Below are 12,849 nucleotides of genomic sequence, written 5' to 3' on the forward strand. Positions count from 1 at the left end.
TTGTGGGCAGGGATTTGTGGTTGAATTGTACTTTCCAAGTGCTAAGTACAGTGCTGTGCAAAGCACTGTACTAAGCACTCAATAAATACAATTGAATGTATGAATGAATGAGTGATCTCCCCCGATTTTATTTCTCTCCCTTAATGGTCCCAACCCACGTACCTCCTCAATCAGTCCATCAAGTACCTACATAAGTATTTAAGTGCTTATTATAATTCTGCATTATATTCTCCCCCTCTAGACTGTAAGCACACTGTGAGTAGGGAACATGTCAAAGCACTCTTGTACTGCTCCTAAGCACTGAGTGCAGTTCTCTGAACACAGTAAACGCTCAATAAATACAATTGATTGATTGATAATTGTGGTATTGGTTAGCTGCTTACTACATGCCAAGTCCTGGGTTAGAGAAGCAGATCGGACACAGTCCCTGTCCCACATGGGAAGCGCAGTCTACCGGGGAGAGAGACTGGTTATTCATTCAATAGTATTTTTTGATCGCTTATTATGTGCAGAGCACTGCACTAAGCGCTTGGAATGTACAATTCGGCAACAGATAGAGACAAGCCCTGCCCAATAACGGGCTCACAGTCTAAACAGAGGATACAGACAGCAAAGCAAAACAGAACAAAACAAAACAAGCAGTCTAGCGCAGACATCATCAAAATAAATAGAATCATAGAGATATACACAATCATAGAGATATCCAGCCGGTTATGTTATTCTCCTTTTCTAAGATGAGGAAACTGAGGCACAAGTCACGTAGAAAAGCAGTTGCAGAGCCAGTTCACCTGACTCATTCATTCATTCATTCATTCAATTGTATTTATTGAGCGCTTACTATGTGCAGAGCACTGTACTAAGCGTTTGGAATGTACATTTCGGCAACAGATGGAGACAATCCCTGCCCAATGACGGGCTCACAGTCTAAACGGGGAAGACAGACAGCAAAGCAAAACAGAACAGAACGAAACAAGACACCATTATCAAGATAGAATCAAGTCGATATACACCTCATTAACAAAATAAATAGGGTAGCAAATAATATATACAAATGAGCACAGTGCTGAGAGGAGGGAAAGGGGGAGGAGCGGGAGGGGGAGGGGAGAAGAGGAGCAGAGGGAAAGGGGGGATATCCTTGCTTGGAGTTTACAGTCCAGCGCCGTTACCAGCTGGCCGTCAGTGAGGACCGCCAAAGTGCTTTATCGGGGAGCCCCACGAGGCTTGGGGGTTGGTTTTTCTTTTTTTAATGGTATTTGCTGAGCGCTTACTATGCTGCAGCACCGTTGCCCTACTGAGAGCTCACCTCCTCCAAGAGGCCTTCCCAGACTGAGCCCCTCCTTTCCTTCTGCTACCCCTCCACTCCCCCCACCCTCTGCTCTTCCCCCTTCCCCTCCCCTCAGCACTGTGCTCATTTGAACATATTATTTGTAAATATCGTTTATTACCCTTTTTATTTTGTGAATAAGGTGTACATCCCCTTAATTCTATTGATCTTGATGATGTCTTGTTTTTGTTTTGTTCTGTTTTGCTTTGCTGTCTGTCTCCCCCGTTTAGACTGTGAGCCCTTCACTGGGCAGGGAGGGTCTCTATCCGTGGCCGAATTGTCCATTCCAAACGCTTAGTTCAGTGCCCTGCACATAGTAAGCGCTCAATAAATACTATTGAATGAATGAATGAACCGTTCTAAACGCTGGGGTAGATACAAGGTAACCAGATTTACTTAAGTCTGGCCCTAACTCTGTCGTCTGCGCTGTCAGAAGTCAGTGAGTGGTTCCCCGGAGGTCTGATTAGCCGGATTTGTCTTTGCTGGGAACCAAACGGATTAGACTGGACCGGATCGGACCGACCCACACCGGGCCTCGGAGGCCACCGGGCTCCAGCCCAAGGCTCATCCCTCCCTCCTCACCTCCGCCAAACTAACTCTCTTCCCCTCTTCAAAGCCCTTCTGAGAGCTCACCTCCTCCAGGAGGCCTTCCCAGACTGAGCCCCCCTTCCCTTCTGCTCCTCCTTCCCCTCCCCTCAGCACTGTGCTCATTTGGATATATCATTTATTACCCTACTTATTTTGTTAATGCGGTGTACATCTCCTAGATTCTATTTATGGTGATAATGTTGTCTTGTTTTTGTTTTGTCCTGTTATGCTCTGCTGTCTGTGTCCCCCGATTAGATTGTGAGCCTGTCATTGGGCAGGGATGGTCTCTATCTGTTGCCGAATTGTACATTCCAAGCGCTTAGTCCAGTGCTCTGCACCTAGTAAGTGCTCAATAAATACTACTGAATGAATTTGTATGTATTATTTATTACCCTATTTATTTTGTTAATGAGGTGGACATCCCCTCGATTCTATGGAAAGCAGCGTGGTTCAGTGGAAAGAGCATGGGCTTGGGAGTCAGAGGTCATGGGTTCGAATCCCGACTCTGCCACTTGTCTGTCACCTGTGTGACTTTGGGCAAGTCTCTTAACTTCTCTGTGCCTCAGTTACCTCCTCTGTAAACTGGGGATCAAGACTGTGAGCCTCACGTGGGACACTCTGATTATCCTATATCTACCCCAGCGCTTAGTACAGTGCTCTGCACATAGAAAGCGCTTAACAAATACCAACATTATTATTATTATTAAAATTGCAACAGATAATAATAATGTTGGTATTTGTTAAGCGCTTACTATGTGCAAAGCACTGTTCTAAGCGCTGGGGGGATACAAGGTGATCAGGTTTTCCCTCATGGGGCTCACAGTCTTCAACCCCATTTTACAGATGAGGTAACTGAGGCCCAGAGAAGTGACTTGCCCAAAGTCACATAGCTGAGAAGTGGCGGAGCCGGGATTCGAACCCATGACCTCTGACTCCCAAGCGCGGGCTCTTTCCACTGAGCCACGCTGCTCCTCATTCCAAGGACTTAGTCCAGTGGTCTGCTCCTAGTAAGCGCTCAAGAAATACCCTCGAATGAATTTGTATATATTATTTATTACCCTATTTATTTGGTTAATGAGGCGTACATCCCCTCGATTCTATTTATCTTGCTGATGTTGCCTTGTTTTTGTTTTGTTCTCTTTGACTTAGCCGTCGGTCTCCCCCGTTTAGACCGTGAGCCCGTCACTGGGCAGGGATGGTCTCTATCGGGGGCCGAATTGTCTATTCCAAGCGCTTAGTACAGTGCTTTGCACATAGCACGCGCTCAATACATACTATTGGATGAATGAATGAAGCGGTTAGTGCAGTGGTCCGCACCTAGTAAGCGCTCCATAAATAGTACAGAAGCCGACCACGCCCGGCCTCGGGCTCCCGCCCCGCCCCGCCCCTCTCGCCGACGTCACCACGAAGCCCCGCCCCTCGGGCTCTCCGCTGATTGGCTACGGTCTGCGCGGGTGAAAGAGCGGGCGGGAAGGGCGACACTCCGCTCGGCAGCGGCTTCGGCCGTCTCCGACCGCCCTCGGGTATTTCCGTCAAGCCCTCGGCCCGCCCTCCCGCTCCTTCGGCTCCCTCCGGCCCCTTTCGGGCCTTTCCGGCCGGCCCGCTCGGGTCTCTCCGCCTCGGGGATTTCCGTGTCCCGCTCGGGGGGACTCGGCTGCCGCTCGGCCTCCCCCATCCCCCGGTAACGGTCGCTGGTGAGTTTAAATGAGCCGGGTCTGGCCCAGGCGGAGCCGCTGCCGGGGGCCTCGAGCGCTGCGGGGAGCGGGACGGATCGGCCGGGATGACGGTGCTGCAGGAACCCGTCCAGGTAACGACCCCTCCGGGGCCCGGCCCGGTCTCCGCCGGGCGGCGGGGCGGCTCCCGGACATCCCGGGGCCTGCTGCGGCCTAGGCCCCGGACGCCCCCTCTCCCTGCCCCCGGACCCCCGGGCCCCTCGGACCCCCCCGGACCCCCCGGACCCGCCGGACCCTGGCCTCGGGGCGGGGCGGGGGCCTGGAGGGAGCGCCCAGCCCGCTCTCGGGCCCCGGGGTTGGGACCGGCCGGGGGTGGGGGTGGGGTGGTCCCCCCGGGCCCTCCCCTCCCCCCCAGTGGGAAACCTAGGGGAGGGGGCGAGGGTCTGTCAGCACACGTGCGGGGGCCCGGGGGGTCGGGAAGGTGCCAGGGGGCCGCACCCCCGGGCGGCCGGCGTTATAATCATGATAATGATGGCATTTGTTAAGCGCTTACTATGTGCCAAGCACTGCTCTAAGCGCCGGGGGGGCGGGGGCACAAGGGAATCAGGGTCGCCCTGCCGGTCCTGCAGGGTGAGCTGGGGCCCCCGCCACCCCAGCACCCACCCCCACCCCGGGAGCGGGGGCCGCCGCTCCGCAGAGGCCCCGTTTAGGACCAAAGGGACGGGATTCATTCATTCAGTAGTATTTATTGAGCGCCTACTATGGGCAGAGCACTGGACTAAGCGCTTGGAACGGACAGTTCGGCCACAGATAGAGACAGTCCCTGCCCAGTGACGGGTTCACAGTCTAATCGGATGCCCTGCAGAGCCCCAGCTCGGCCGCAGGCCTTTGCCCCAGCAGGACACGGAGACCCCATTTGCAAAGAGTGTTTGTGTGTGTGTGTGTGTGTGTGTGTCTGTGTGTGGTGGGGGAGGGGGGTTAATAGGTAATAGACTGGGGTCGCGGGGGCCTTCCATTTCTCCACGTCCAGCGCCTGGGACGCTTTAAAATGGCCCTTCCGTCAGCTTCCCGGCCATCACTGTCACTGCAGAAATCAGGTATGCTCGGGATGTTCGCTCCTCCTCGGGACTGGGGGAGACCCCCGTTGGATTTGGGGCGCCTGATGCAGTGCCAGAGCATCGCTCTCCCCTTGGGAAAGAACCATTGTCCTTTGTGTAGTTCAATTCAATCGTATTTTTTGAGCACTTACTGTGTGCACAGCACTGTACTGTGCGCCTGGCAGAGGACAATACAGCAAAACTATAAACTGATGCATTCCCTGCCCACAATGAGCTTGCAGTCTAGAGGGGGGACCTCCTCTCACCTTCCCTCCTCCAATCCCCCAGTAAGGGCCCTTTCTTAACAGTGGACCCGGAGCATCAGCAGAGGCCATTCCATTTGTCAATCAGTGGTATTTATCGAGCTCTTACTAGGTGCAGAGCATTATATTAAAAGCATAGGAGAATACAGTACAAGAGTCTGTAGACGACTTCCCTGCTCATAACGAGCTTACGATCTAGATGGGGACCTGAGTTTGTCCTTCTAAAGCAAATGGCAGTGGCGAAGGGAGAATGTTGCCATTGACTTAGATTCATGGTGGTTTCGTTTACAAAAGTGCTCCATTGCTGGTGACACTGAAACCGCCACTCCAATGGTAAATGCTCAGTGAAGCGCTCTGTTTTCTGCCTCATAAGAATCATGGTGGTCAACAATTAGTTCTTTTTCCTCCCAAATCCGGTGTCCTTGCTGCCTTTGAGAGCACAAATGACCTTTGGTATTGCTGAATCCCTAGGCCATGGGAATAGTACTTGAACTCAAGATTCATGATTGTGCTTTTATCTAGTCATTTTCTCTGGCCCCTCTTGGATGGGGGAGGTGTGTGTGTGTGTGTGTGTGTGTGTGTGTGTGTGCACACGCGCACGCGTGTGTTAGAGGGTGGGGGTCTTTGAGCATTAAGAGATGCTGCCTTTACCTTGTAAAGTGGCGGAGCAGAGGGCATTTTTCATGCTTGCTTGTCAACTATTCAACTGGTGTTTCAAATTTCGACTCCAGTCAGAATGATGCCTTATCCTGTTAGGCTTTTTTTCATATATATGCATATATATATATATATACATATATATATGTATGTATGTATCTCCTCCCCAAAGGTACCTCAAATGGTTTTAACATGTAAACAAGCGCTTTGTTCTAGTGAACCTTTGTGTGTTGGGTCTTGAACATCTCAGATATGATATAGGATTTTTGTTGTGTGTGGTTTGTTTTTTTTAATAATTGAGAGACTTGGACACCTGAGTCTCATTTCCAGTCCTATCTCTCATGGAGCTCTGTTATCAACAGTTTGGTGGCTCACAAGAGTTCTGATGATTTTGCTATTTGGAGACATGTCCAGGTCAAGCAGAGCTTTAGACTTTGCTTTACTTATGAAACCCTTCACCCTTCTGGATAACATTCTGAAGTCTAGAGGAATCTGTGTGACTTCAAATATACCCATTTCTCCTCTGTCCTTAAAAATCCTTCCCTAGATCTCACTGCCCCAGCTCCCTCCTCCTGTGCCTGGCCAAGCGTCTTGAAGGGATTGTTTGCATCCGCTGCCTCCCCTTCCTATCCTCCAATTTCTTCCTTGATCCTCTTCAATCTGGTTTCTGTTCTCTGTACTGAGGCTGTCCTCTCCAAGGTCACCTATGACCTCCCTCTTGCCAGAACTAACAGACTCTTCTACGACTTGATCCTCCTTGACCTCAGCTGCCTTCGACACTGTGGACCACCCTGTTCTTGAGTAGATGCTCTCCGACCTTGATTTTATTGACACAGATTTCTACTGGTTCTCCTCTTGTCTTTCTGCCCGAACCTTCTCTGTGCCTTTCACCAGCTCTTCCTCTGCTTCCCACCCTCTAGCTATGGGAGATGAGGAAGGGTAGGGGCCCCTCAAGGTTCTGCTCTGGGTCCCCTTCTCCTCCTGACTTCCGAATCCACTGCTTTATCATCTCCAATGCGGATGATTCCCAAATCTACCTCATTAGCCTTGGCCTCTCCCCTCCCCTGTCCCACATCTCCTTCTACCTCCAGGACAGCTCTATGTGGATGTCCCACTGACACCTACAAGTTCAGCACGTCCAAAACTGCTCCCCAGATACTCTCCTCTGCCATCACAGTGGACAAGACTACTATGCTCCCAGTCACTTAAGGATGTATCTGAAGCATTATCCTCAACTCTCCACCTCTTTCTACCCCTGTATTCACTCATTCAGTAATATTTATTGAGCGCTTACTATGGGCAGAGAACTGTACTAAGTGCTTGGAATGTACAGTTCGGCAACAGAGACAATCCCTGCCCATTGACGGGTTTACAGTCTAATCGGGGGAGACAGACAGACAAAAACAAGACAACTTAATCACAATAAATAGAATCAAGGGGATGTATACCTCATTAACAAAATATATAGGGTAATAAAAATCTATACAAATGAGCACAGTGCTCGACTTACCAAGTCCTAACATTTCAAGAATTTGCCCCTTTCCATCTATCCCAGTGATCACCATGCTTGGCCAGGCACTTGATATAGCCTGGCTTGACTCCTGCATCAATCAGCCTCTTTGCTGATCTCCTGGCCCTCAGTCTCTTCTCTCTCCAGTCAGTACTTTGACGTTTTGTACCTGTTGTTCTGCAAATGTCTCTCCACTCCTCCAAAACCTCCAATAGTTACCCATTCCTCTCCCCCTGAGGGAGAAACTCCAGACCTTTAAGGAGTTCAATTAGCTCTCTATTTCCCTTACTTAACCTCCCTCTTCTCCCACTACTCTCCAGCTCGCACGCTTCATTCTTTTCTAACATGCCTTCTCACTGGCCCTCATTCTTGCCCCTCACCACCATCCCTTTGGAACATCAGCGTGGACTAATGGAAAGGGCACGGGAAGCTGGGAGTTGGTGGATTTGAATTTCCATCCCGGCTCTGCCATTTGCTTGCTGTGTGACTTTTTTTTTTTTAAATGGTACTTGTTAAGCGCATACTGTATGTGCCAGGCACTGTGCCAGTCCCACATGGGGCACCCAGCTTTAATCCGCATTCTACAGATGAGGTAACTGAGGCACAGAGACGCAATCAAACAGTGGTATTTGAGTGCTTATTACGCGCAGAGCACTGTACTAAGCTCTTGGAAGAGTACACTACAACAGAATTAGCAGACACATGCCCTGCCCATAATGAGCTTACAGTCTAGACAAGTTAAATGACTTGCCCATGGTCACACGGACAAGGGGGCAGAGCTAGGATTAGAACCCAGGTCCTCTGACTCCCAGGCCTGTGCTGCTTCCACAAGGCCTTGCTGCTTCGTGGCCCAGTGGAAAGAGGACAGGCTGGGGAGTCAGAGGTCCTGGGTTCAAATCCCGGCTCTGCTGCTTGTCAGATGTGTGACTTTGGGTAAGTCACTTCTCTGCGCCTCGGTTACCTCATCTGTAAAATGGGGATTAAGGTTGTGAGCCCTATGTGGGACAACCTGATCACCTTGTATCCTCCCCAGCACTTAGAACAGTGCTTTGCACATAGTAAGTGCTTAACAAATGCCATTATTATTATTATTATTATTCTCTTATAAGACTTTGGGCAAGTCATGACTTTTCTGTGCCTCAGCATCCTCATCTGTAAAATGGGGATTAAATACCTGTTCTCCCCACTTATTCCCGCCCCTCTCTCCCCTGTCCCCAGCCTCAGTCTTTGAACCCCATAGGAGGCAGGGACTGTGTCCGACTGGATTACCCTGTTCCTTCCCCAAGGCTTAGTACAGTGCTTGGCATATAATGAGAGTTTAGCAAATACCTCATCCTTCCCATTATTTAGGCCTTTCTGAGGTAACATCTCCTGCAGGAGGCCTTCCCTAATGAATTGCTTATCTTCCAACTTGCCCATCAGCACTTTGTGTACTTACAACCCTGGGAGCACTTTTGAACCTATCCTTAGATACTATTACTTGCTCCAATCTATAATTTACATATGTGTCTGTCTCCTCTACAAGATTGTAAGATCCCTGAGGTCAGGGATCATGTCCCCCAATTCTGTCCTCTCTCAATTGCTTAATTCAGTGCTCTGCAGACGGTAGTCACTCGGTAAGTTCGGTCCATGGGTAAATTCCGTCGATCGATGGATACAAGTGGCTGTGAGATTACTTGTCGAGACAAAAAGTGAACCGTGGTTTTTAAAGCTGGTGTGGTGAAACTCGCTGGGGAGGAGTGTGTAGTCCTGCTAGAATGACAAGTGGTTAAACGTAACCCAATTTTTGCTCACTGAACTCAAGCTGTAATATCTGTATAGTACCAAAGTATCATTGCTTTTTTTCAGCCCATCAAAACTATAAATCCCATCCTTTTCTTGACAAAATGCCCCCCCCCCAAATTAGTTCTCTCTAATACAGAAAATCCCACCCAAAATAGTTCACTTTTAGCTGAATGTATCTTCTAAAGACAAATTTTTAAAGCCAGAAGAAAGCCTCCTAAGCTCTTTGTTGAGGGAGAAATAAGGAACAGTAGTTCACCCTACTTGTCCAAGTGACCACAGGTTGGAGGGTGCTTTCCTGAAAATTCCACTGACCTGAATCCCATTCATCCGCTTGTCGACTTGACCACTCTGAGGTCTGGTGTCCCCTGGGGCCTCCTGGACTTGGTTAGGGAGCCAGCCTGGGCTCAGGGCCTTCTGCAGGAAGTGGCCAGAACCTAGGCCATCTGCAGCCCCTGGAGGTCTGGTAGCCCTGATTTCACCAAACTCGCCTCTGGGAGGGGTCCCAGAACGGGTCTGTCAACCACTCTAGGGGTGGTGGGGGCCTTCCAGGGCAGGACAGGGCTTTGCTCAAGTCTGCTGTTGCCGCTGCTAAAAGCAGGTTACACAGAGCAGTTCCCTCGTTCCTTTGACAGGAGTGGTCTCACTCAGAGCCCAAGGGCTTTCCTGCACTGGCCTGGACTGGGTTCCCCAGGACCTGTCAGCAGTTGCCCAGTGATGTCTGGTCCAGAACAGTTGGGCCTCGAACTCAAAGGCATTTTTGGGCCCGTGAAACAAACATCTGATGCCTCCCTCCCTTCTCACAGTTCAGGCCCTTGGAACCTCCTTCAAGTGGCCTCCCCAGACTGAGCTTCCCCTTTTCCCTCTGCTCCCTCTCTGCTGCCCTTCCGCTCTCTGCTCCCTCCCCCTTCCCCCCTTCACCTCCCCTTAGATAAGCCCTCCCCTCAGCACTGTGCTCATTTGTATATATTTTTATTACCCTATTTATTTCGTTAATGAGGTATACATCCCCTTGATTCTATTTATCATGATTATATTGTCTTGTTTTTGTCCGTCTGTCTCCCTGGATAAGACTGTAAGACCATCAATGGGCAGGGATTGTCTCTATCTCTTGCGGAATTGTAATTCCAAGCGCTTAGTACAGTGCTGTGCACATAGTAAGCGCTCAGTAAATACTATTGAATGAATAAATGACCCCTTCGAGTGGATGTGGATCTGCCGGAGACCCCAAGCCGGCTGGGCTGATCCCCACCCAAGTGGCTAAAGCAGACCTGGACCTTCCCCGGGTCTCCTCTACACTGCAAGCTTGTTTTGGGCAAGGCATGTATCAACCAACTCTGTTATATTGGACCCTCCCAAGTACTTAGTGCAGTGCTCTGCACACAGTTAATACAAATCCTGTCGGTCCCACCTTCACAACTCTCTCCGTCCAAACTGCTACCAGGTTAATGCAATCACTCATCCTATCCCTCCTGGATAACTGCATCGGCCTCTTTCTTGATCTCCCAATCTCCTGACTCTCCCCACTCCAGTTCATACTTCACTCTGCTGCCCAGATCATTTTTCTACAAAAACATTCAGGATATGTCACCCCTCTCCTCAAAAATCTCCAGTGGTTGCCCATCCACCTCCATATCAAACAAAAACTCCTCACCATTGGCTTTAAAGCTCTCCATCAACTTGCCCCTTCCTTTCTCCCTCATTTCTCTCCCTCTACAACCCAGCCCGCACACTTCGATCTTTTAGTGCTAACCTTCTCACTGTGCCTACATCTTTCCCAGTCTTGCCTCTGACCCCTAGCCCATGTCCTGCTACTGGCCTGGAATGCCCTCCCTCCTCAAAATCCGGCAGAAAAACTTTCCCCCGCCCTGCAAAGCCTTATTGAAGGCATATCTCCAGGAGGTCTTCCCAGACTAAGCCCCTCCTTTCCTCATCTCCCACTCCCTTCTGCGTTGCTCGGACTTGTTCCCTTTGCTCCTCACCTTCTCCCCCTTTCCCCCAGCCCCACAGCACTTATGTACATGTCCATAATTTTATTTATATTGATGTCTCTCTCCCCCCCAGACTGTTCCTCCCTTCAATGCCATACTGAAGGCACACATTCTCCAAGAGGTCTTCCCAGACTAAGCCCGCTTTTCCTCAGCTCCCCCTCCCTTCCACTCCCTTTGCTCTTCCCCTCCCGCCCCATACCTAATTCTATTTATTTATACTGATGCCTGTTCATTGTTTTGCCGTCTCTCTCTCTCTCCGCCCTCGGACTGGGCAAGGATAGTCTCTCTCTATTGTTGTATTGTACTTTGCAAGCACTTAGTACAGTGCTCTGCACCCAGTAAGCACTCAAATACGATTGAATGAATGGACTGTAAGCTTACTGTGGGCAGGAATTGTGACTGTTTACTGTTGTATCATACTTTACCAAGTGCATAGTACAGTGCTCTGCACACAGTAAGCACTCAATACAGTTGAATGAATGAATCAATCAATAAATATCATTGATTGTTTGGGCAGGAGGGAGCTGTAGACTGTGGCTCGCTGTTTGTTCATGCCCAAGCGGGAAGGACAGCATCTGACCTCCAGGCATTTCAATGCAAAGAAAAAATGAAATTCCCAACCCAAAGTAAAGGTGAATTGGGGTGTTTTATAGCTTCTCTGATTTGGATGGAAACTATAAATCAGCAGCTTGTTCCCATTGCAGCGGTGCTGATGAGGTCAGCAGGCATGTTTCTCTGATATTAAAACAGTATTTATTTATTTTTTTGGAAGCCTGCCCCATCGGTGCCCTGATCTAGGCTGCATGAGCAATAGGGCAGACTTGAAAAAAAAATTTCAGACTAAATTAAGGTCTAAGTTTGAGCAACTTAGTGAAGGTGGATGGATCCCTGTACAGCATCACTGTGGTGTAGTGAAGTCATCCTTGGGTTTGATGGCGAGACTTGCGACCATGTGTGATGCCACTGTTATGAGGGGGCTGGCGGTCCAACCGCCGGCTGGATGTTGAGCCTGAGTTGTATTTGCGGTAGTGAGAAGGGTTTTCCCTGAACCATTCACAGTCTCTCCCTGCACTCCTTGTGGCCAGCGGCACTCATAGGCAGGGTCAGGGGAGTGTCTTCCTCTTTTTGGGGGAAATCTGGAGAAAAGTACAAAACCAGAAATAAACAAGAGCAGCACCCAAAAAAGGACCCAGTGATCCCCGGCATGACTGGACGAGACGGGGCACAGAGTCAGGGTTCGGCAGGAGTGATGGAACAGACCATACGCGGGCAGAAGCAGCTGGGTCAGGTCAGGGAGAGCAGTGGCACCAAACTTCTTCCTCTGGGCAGATCTGGAATCCTGGCAGCTGTCTCAAGGCCAAACCATTAACCGACACCGCCCTGACAAGGAATGGCCTCTCTTGAAAATCAGTCAACCAGTGGCATTTATTGAGCAGTTAACTGGGTCCAGAGCACTATACTGAGCATTTGGGAGAGTACAGTACAACAGACTTGGTAGACTCACGCCCTACCCACAAGGAGCTTACAGACTAGAGGGAAAATATCCAACTAGAGCCCATCTTTGGGAGCCACGCCACATCAGGCGGCCCACTGGGGGTGCTGGGAGAGCCACTCCACCCCCAGCCAGTCTGCGGGCTGCAAACGACATCAAACTTTCTGGGCGATGGGCCTTCTTCATCAGATAGCGAGTAAGTGACTCGTGGAGACAGTGAGGGAATGGGGTGGAGAAAGGCAAGACCAACCTTGTGTAACACCCCAGCCAGGATGTCAGGACTGGGGCATCCCAACTCCCCGGACGCCCCCCTGCCAGGTGAGGCCAGTGGGAGATACATATAAGGAAGGAGAAGTAGCTCAGCCTGTTGGTTTCCCGCAGGTTTCCTGGATTCGGTTTGAACGCTGTTGTTGAGTGAGGCTCACTTCCAGCCAGGAAGGGTTTGGAAACCCAGTTGCCAGTTGGAGGTGGT

The 12,849-nt window shown here is 50.2% G+C and overlaps 1 protein-coding gene across 4 annotated transcripts in view; it reads left to right on the top strand.

Annotated features, from left to right (window-relative positions):
• The first annotated feature begins 3,493 nt into the window (after positions 1-3,493).
• CDC27 (cell division cycle 27) overlaps positions 3,494-12,849 on the top strand; it is a 66,254-nt gene continuing 56,898 nt past the window's right edge. The window contains exon 1 of one of the 4 annotated variants that reach the window (XM_029075323.2): positions 3,494-3,719. In XM_029075323.2, coding sequence (XP_028931156.1) covers positions 3,693-3,719 — 27 coding nt within the window. In that variant the 5' untranslated portion in view covers positions 3,494-3,692. The remainder of the gene's footprint in view (positions 3,720-12,849) is intronic. The other 3 variants (XM_029075322.2, XM_029075325.2, XM_029075324.2) reach the window with 3 other exon arrangements.

Source organism: Ornithorhynchus anatinus, chromosome 11 (assembly GCF_004115215.2).
Source record: "Ornithorhynchus anatinus isolate Pmale09 chromosome 11, mOrnAna1.pri.v4, whole genome shotgun sequence".
NCBI classification, from domain to species: domain Eukaryota; kingdom Metazoa; phylum Chordata; class Mammalia; order Monotremata; family Ornithorhynchidae; genus Ornithorhynchus; species Ornithorhynchus anatinus.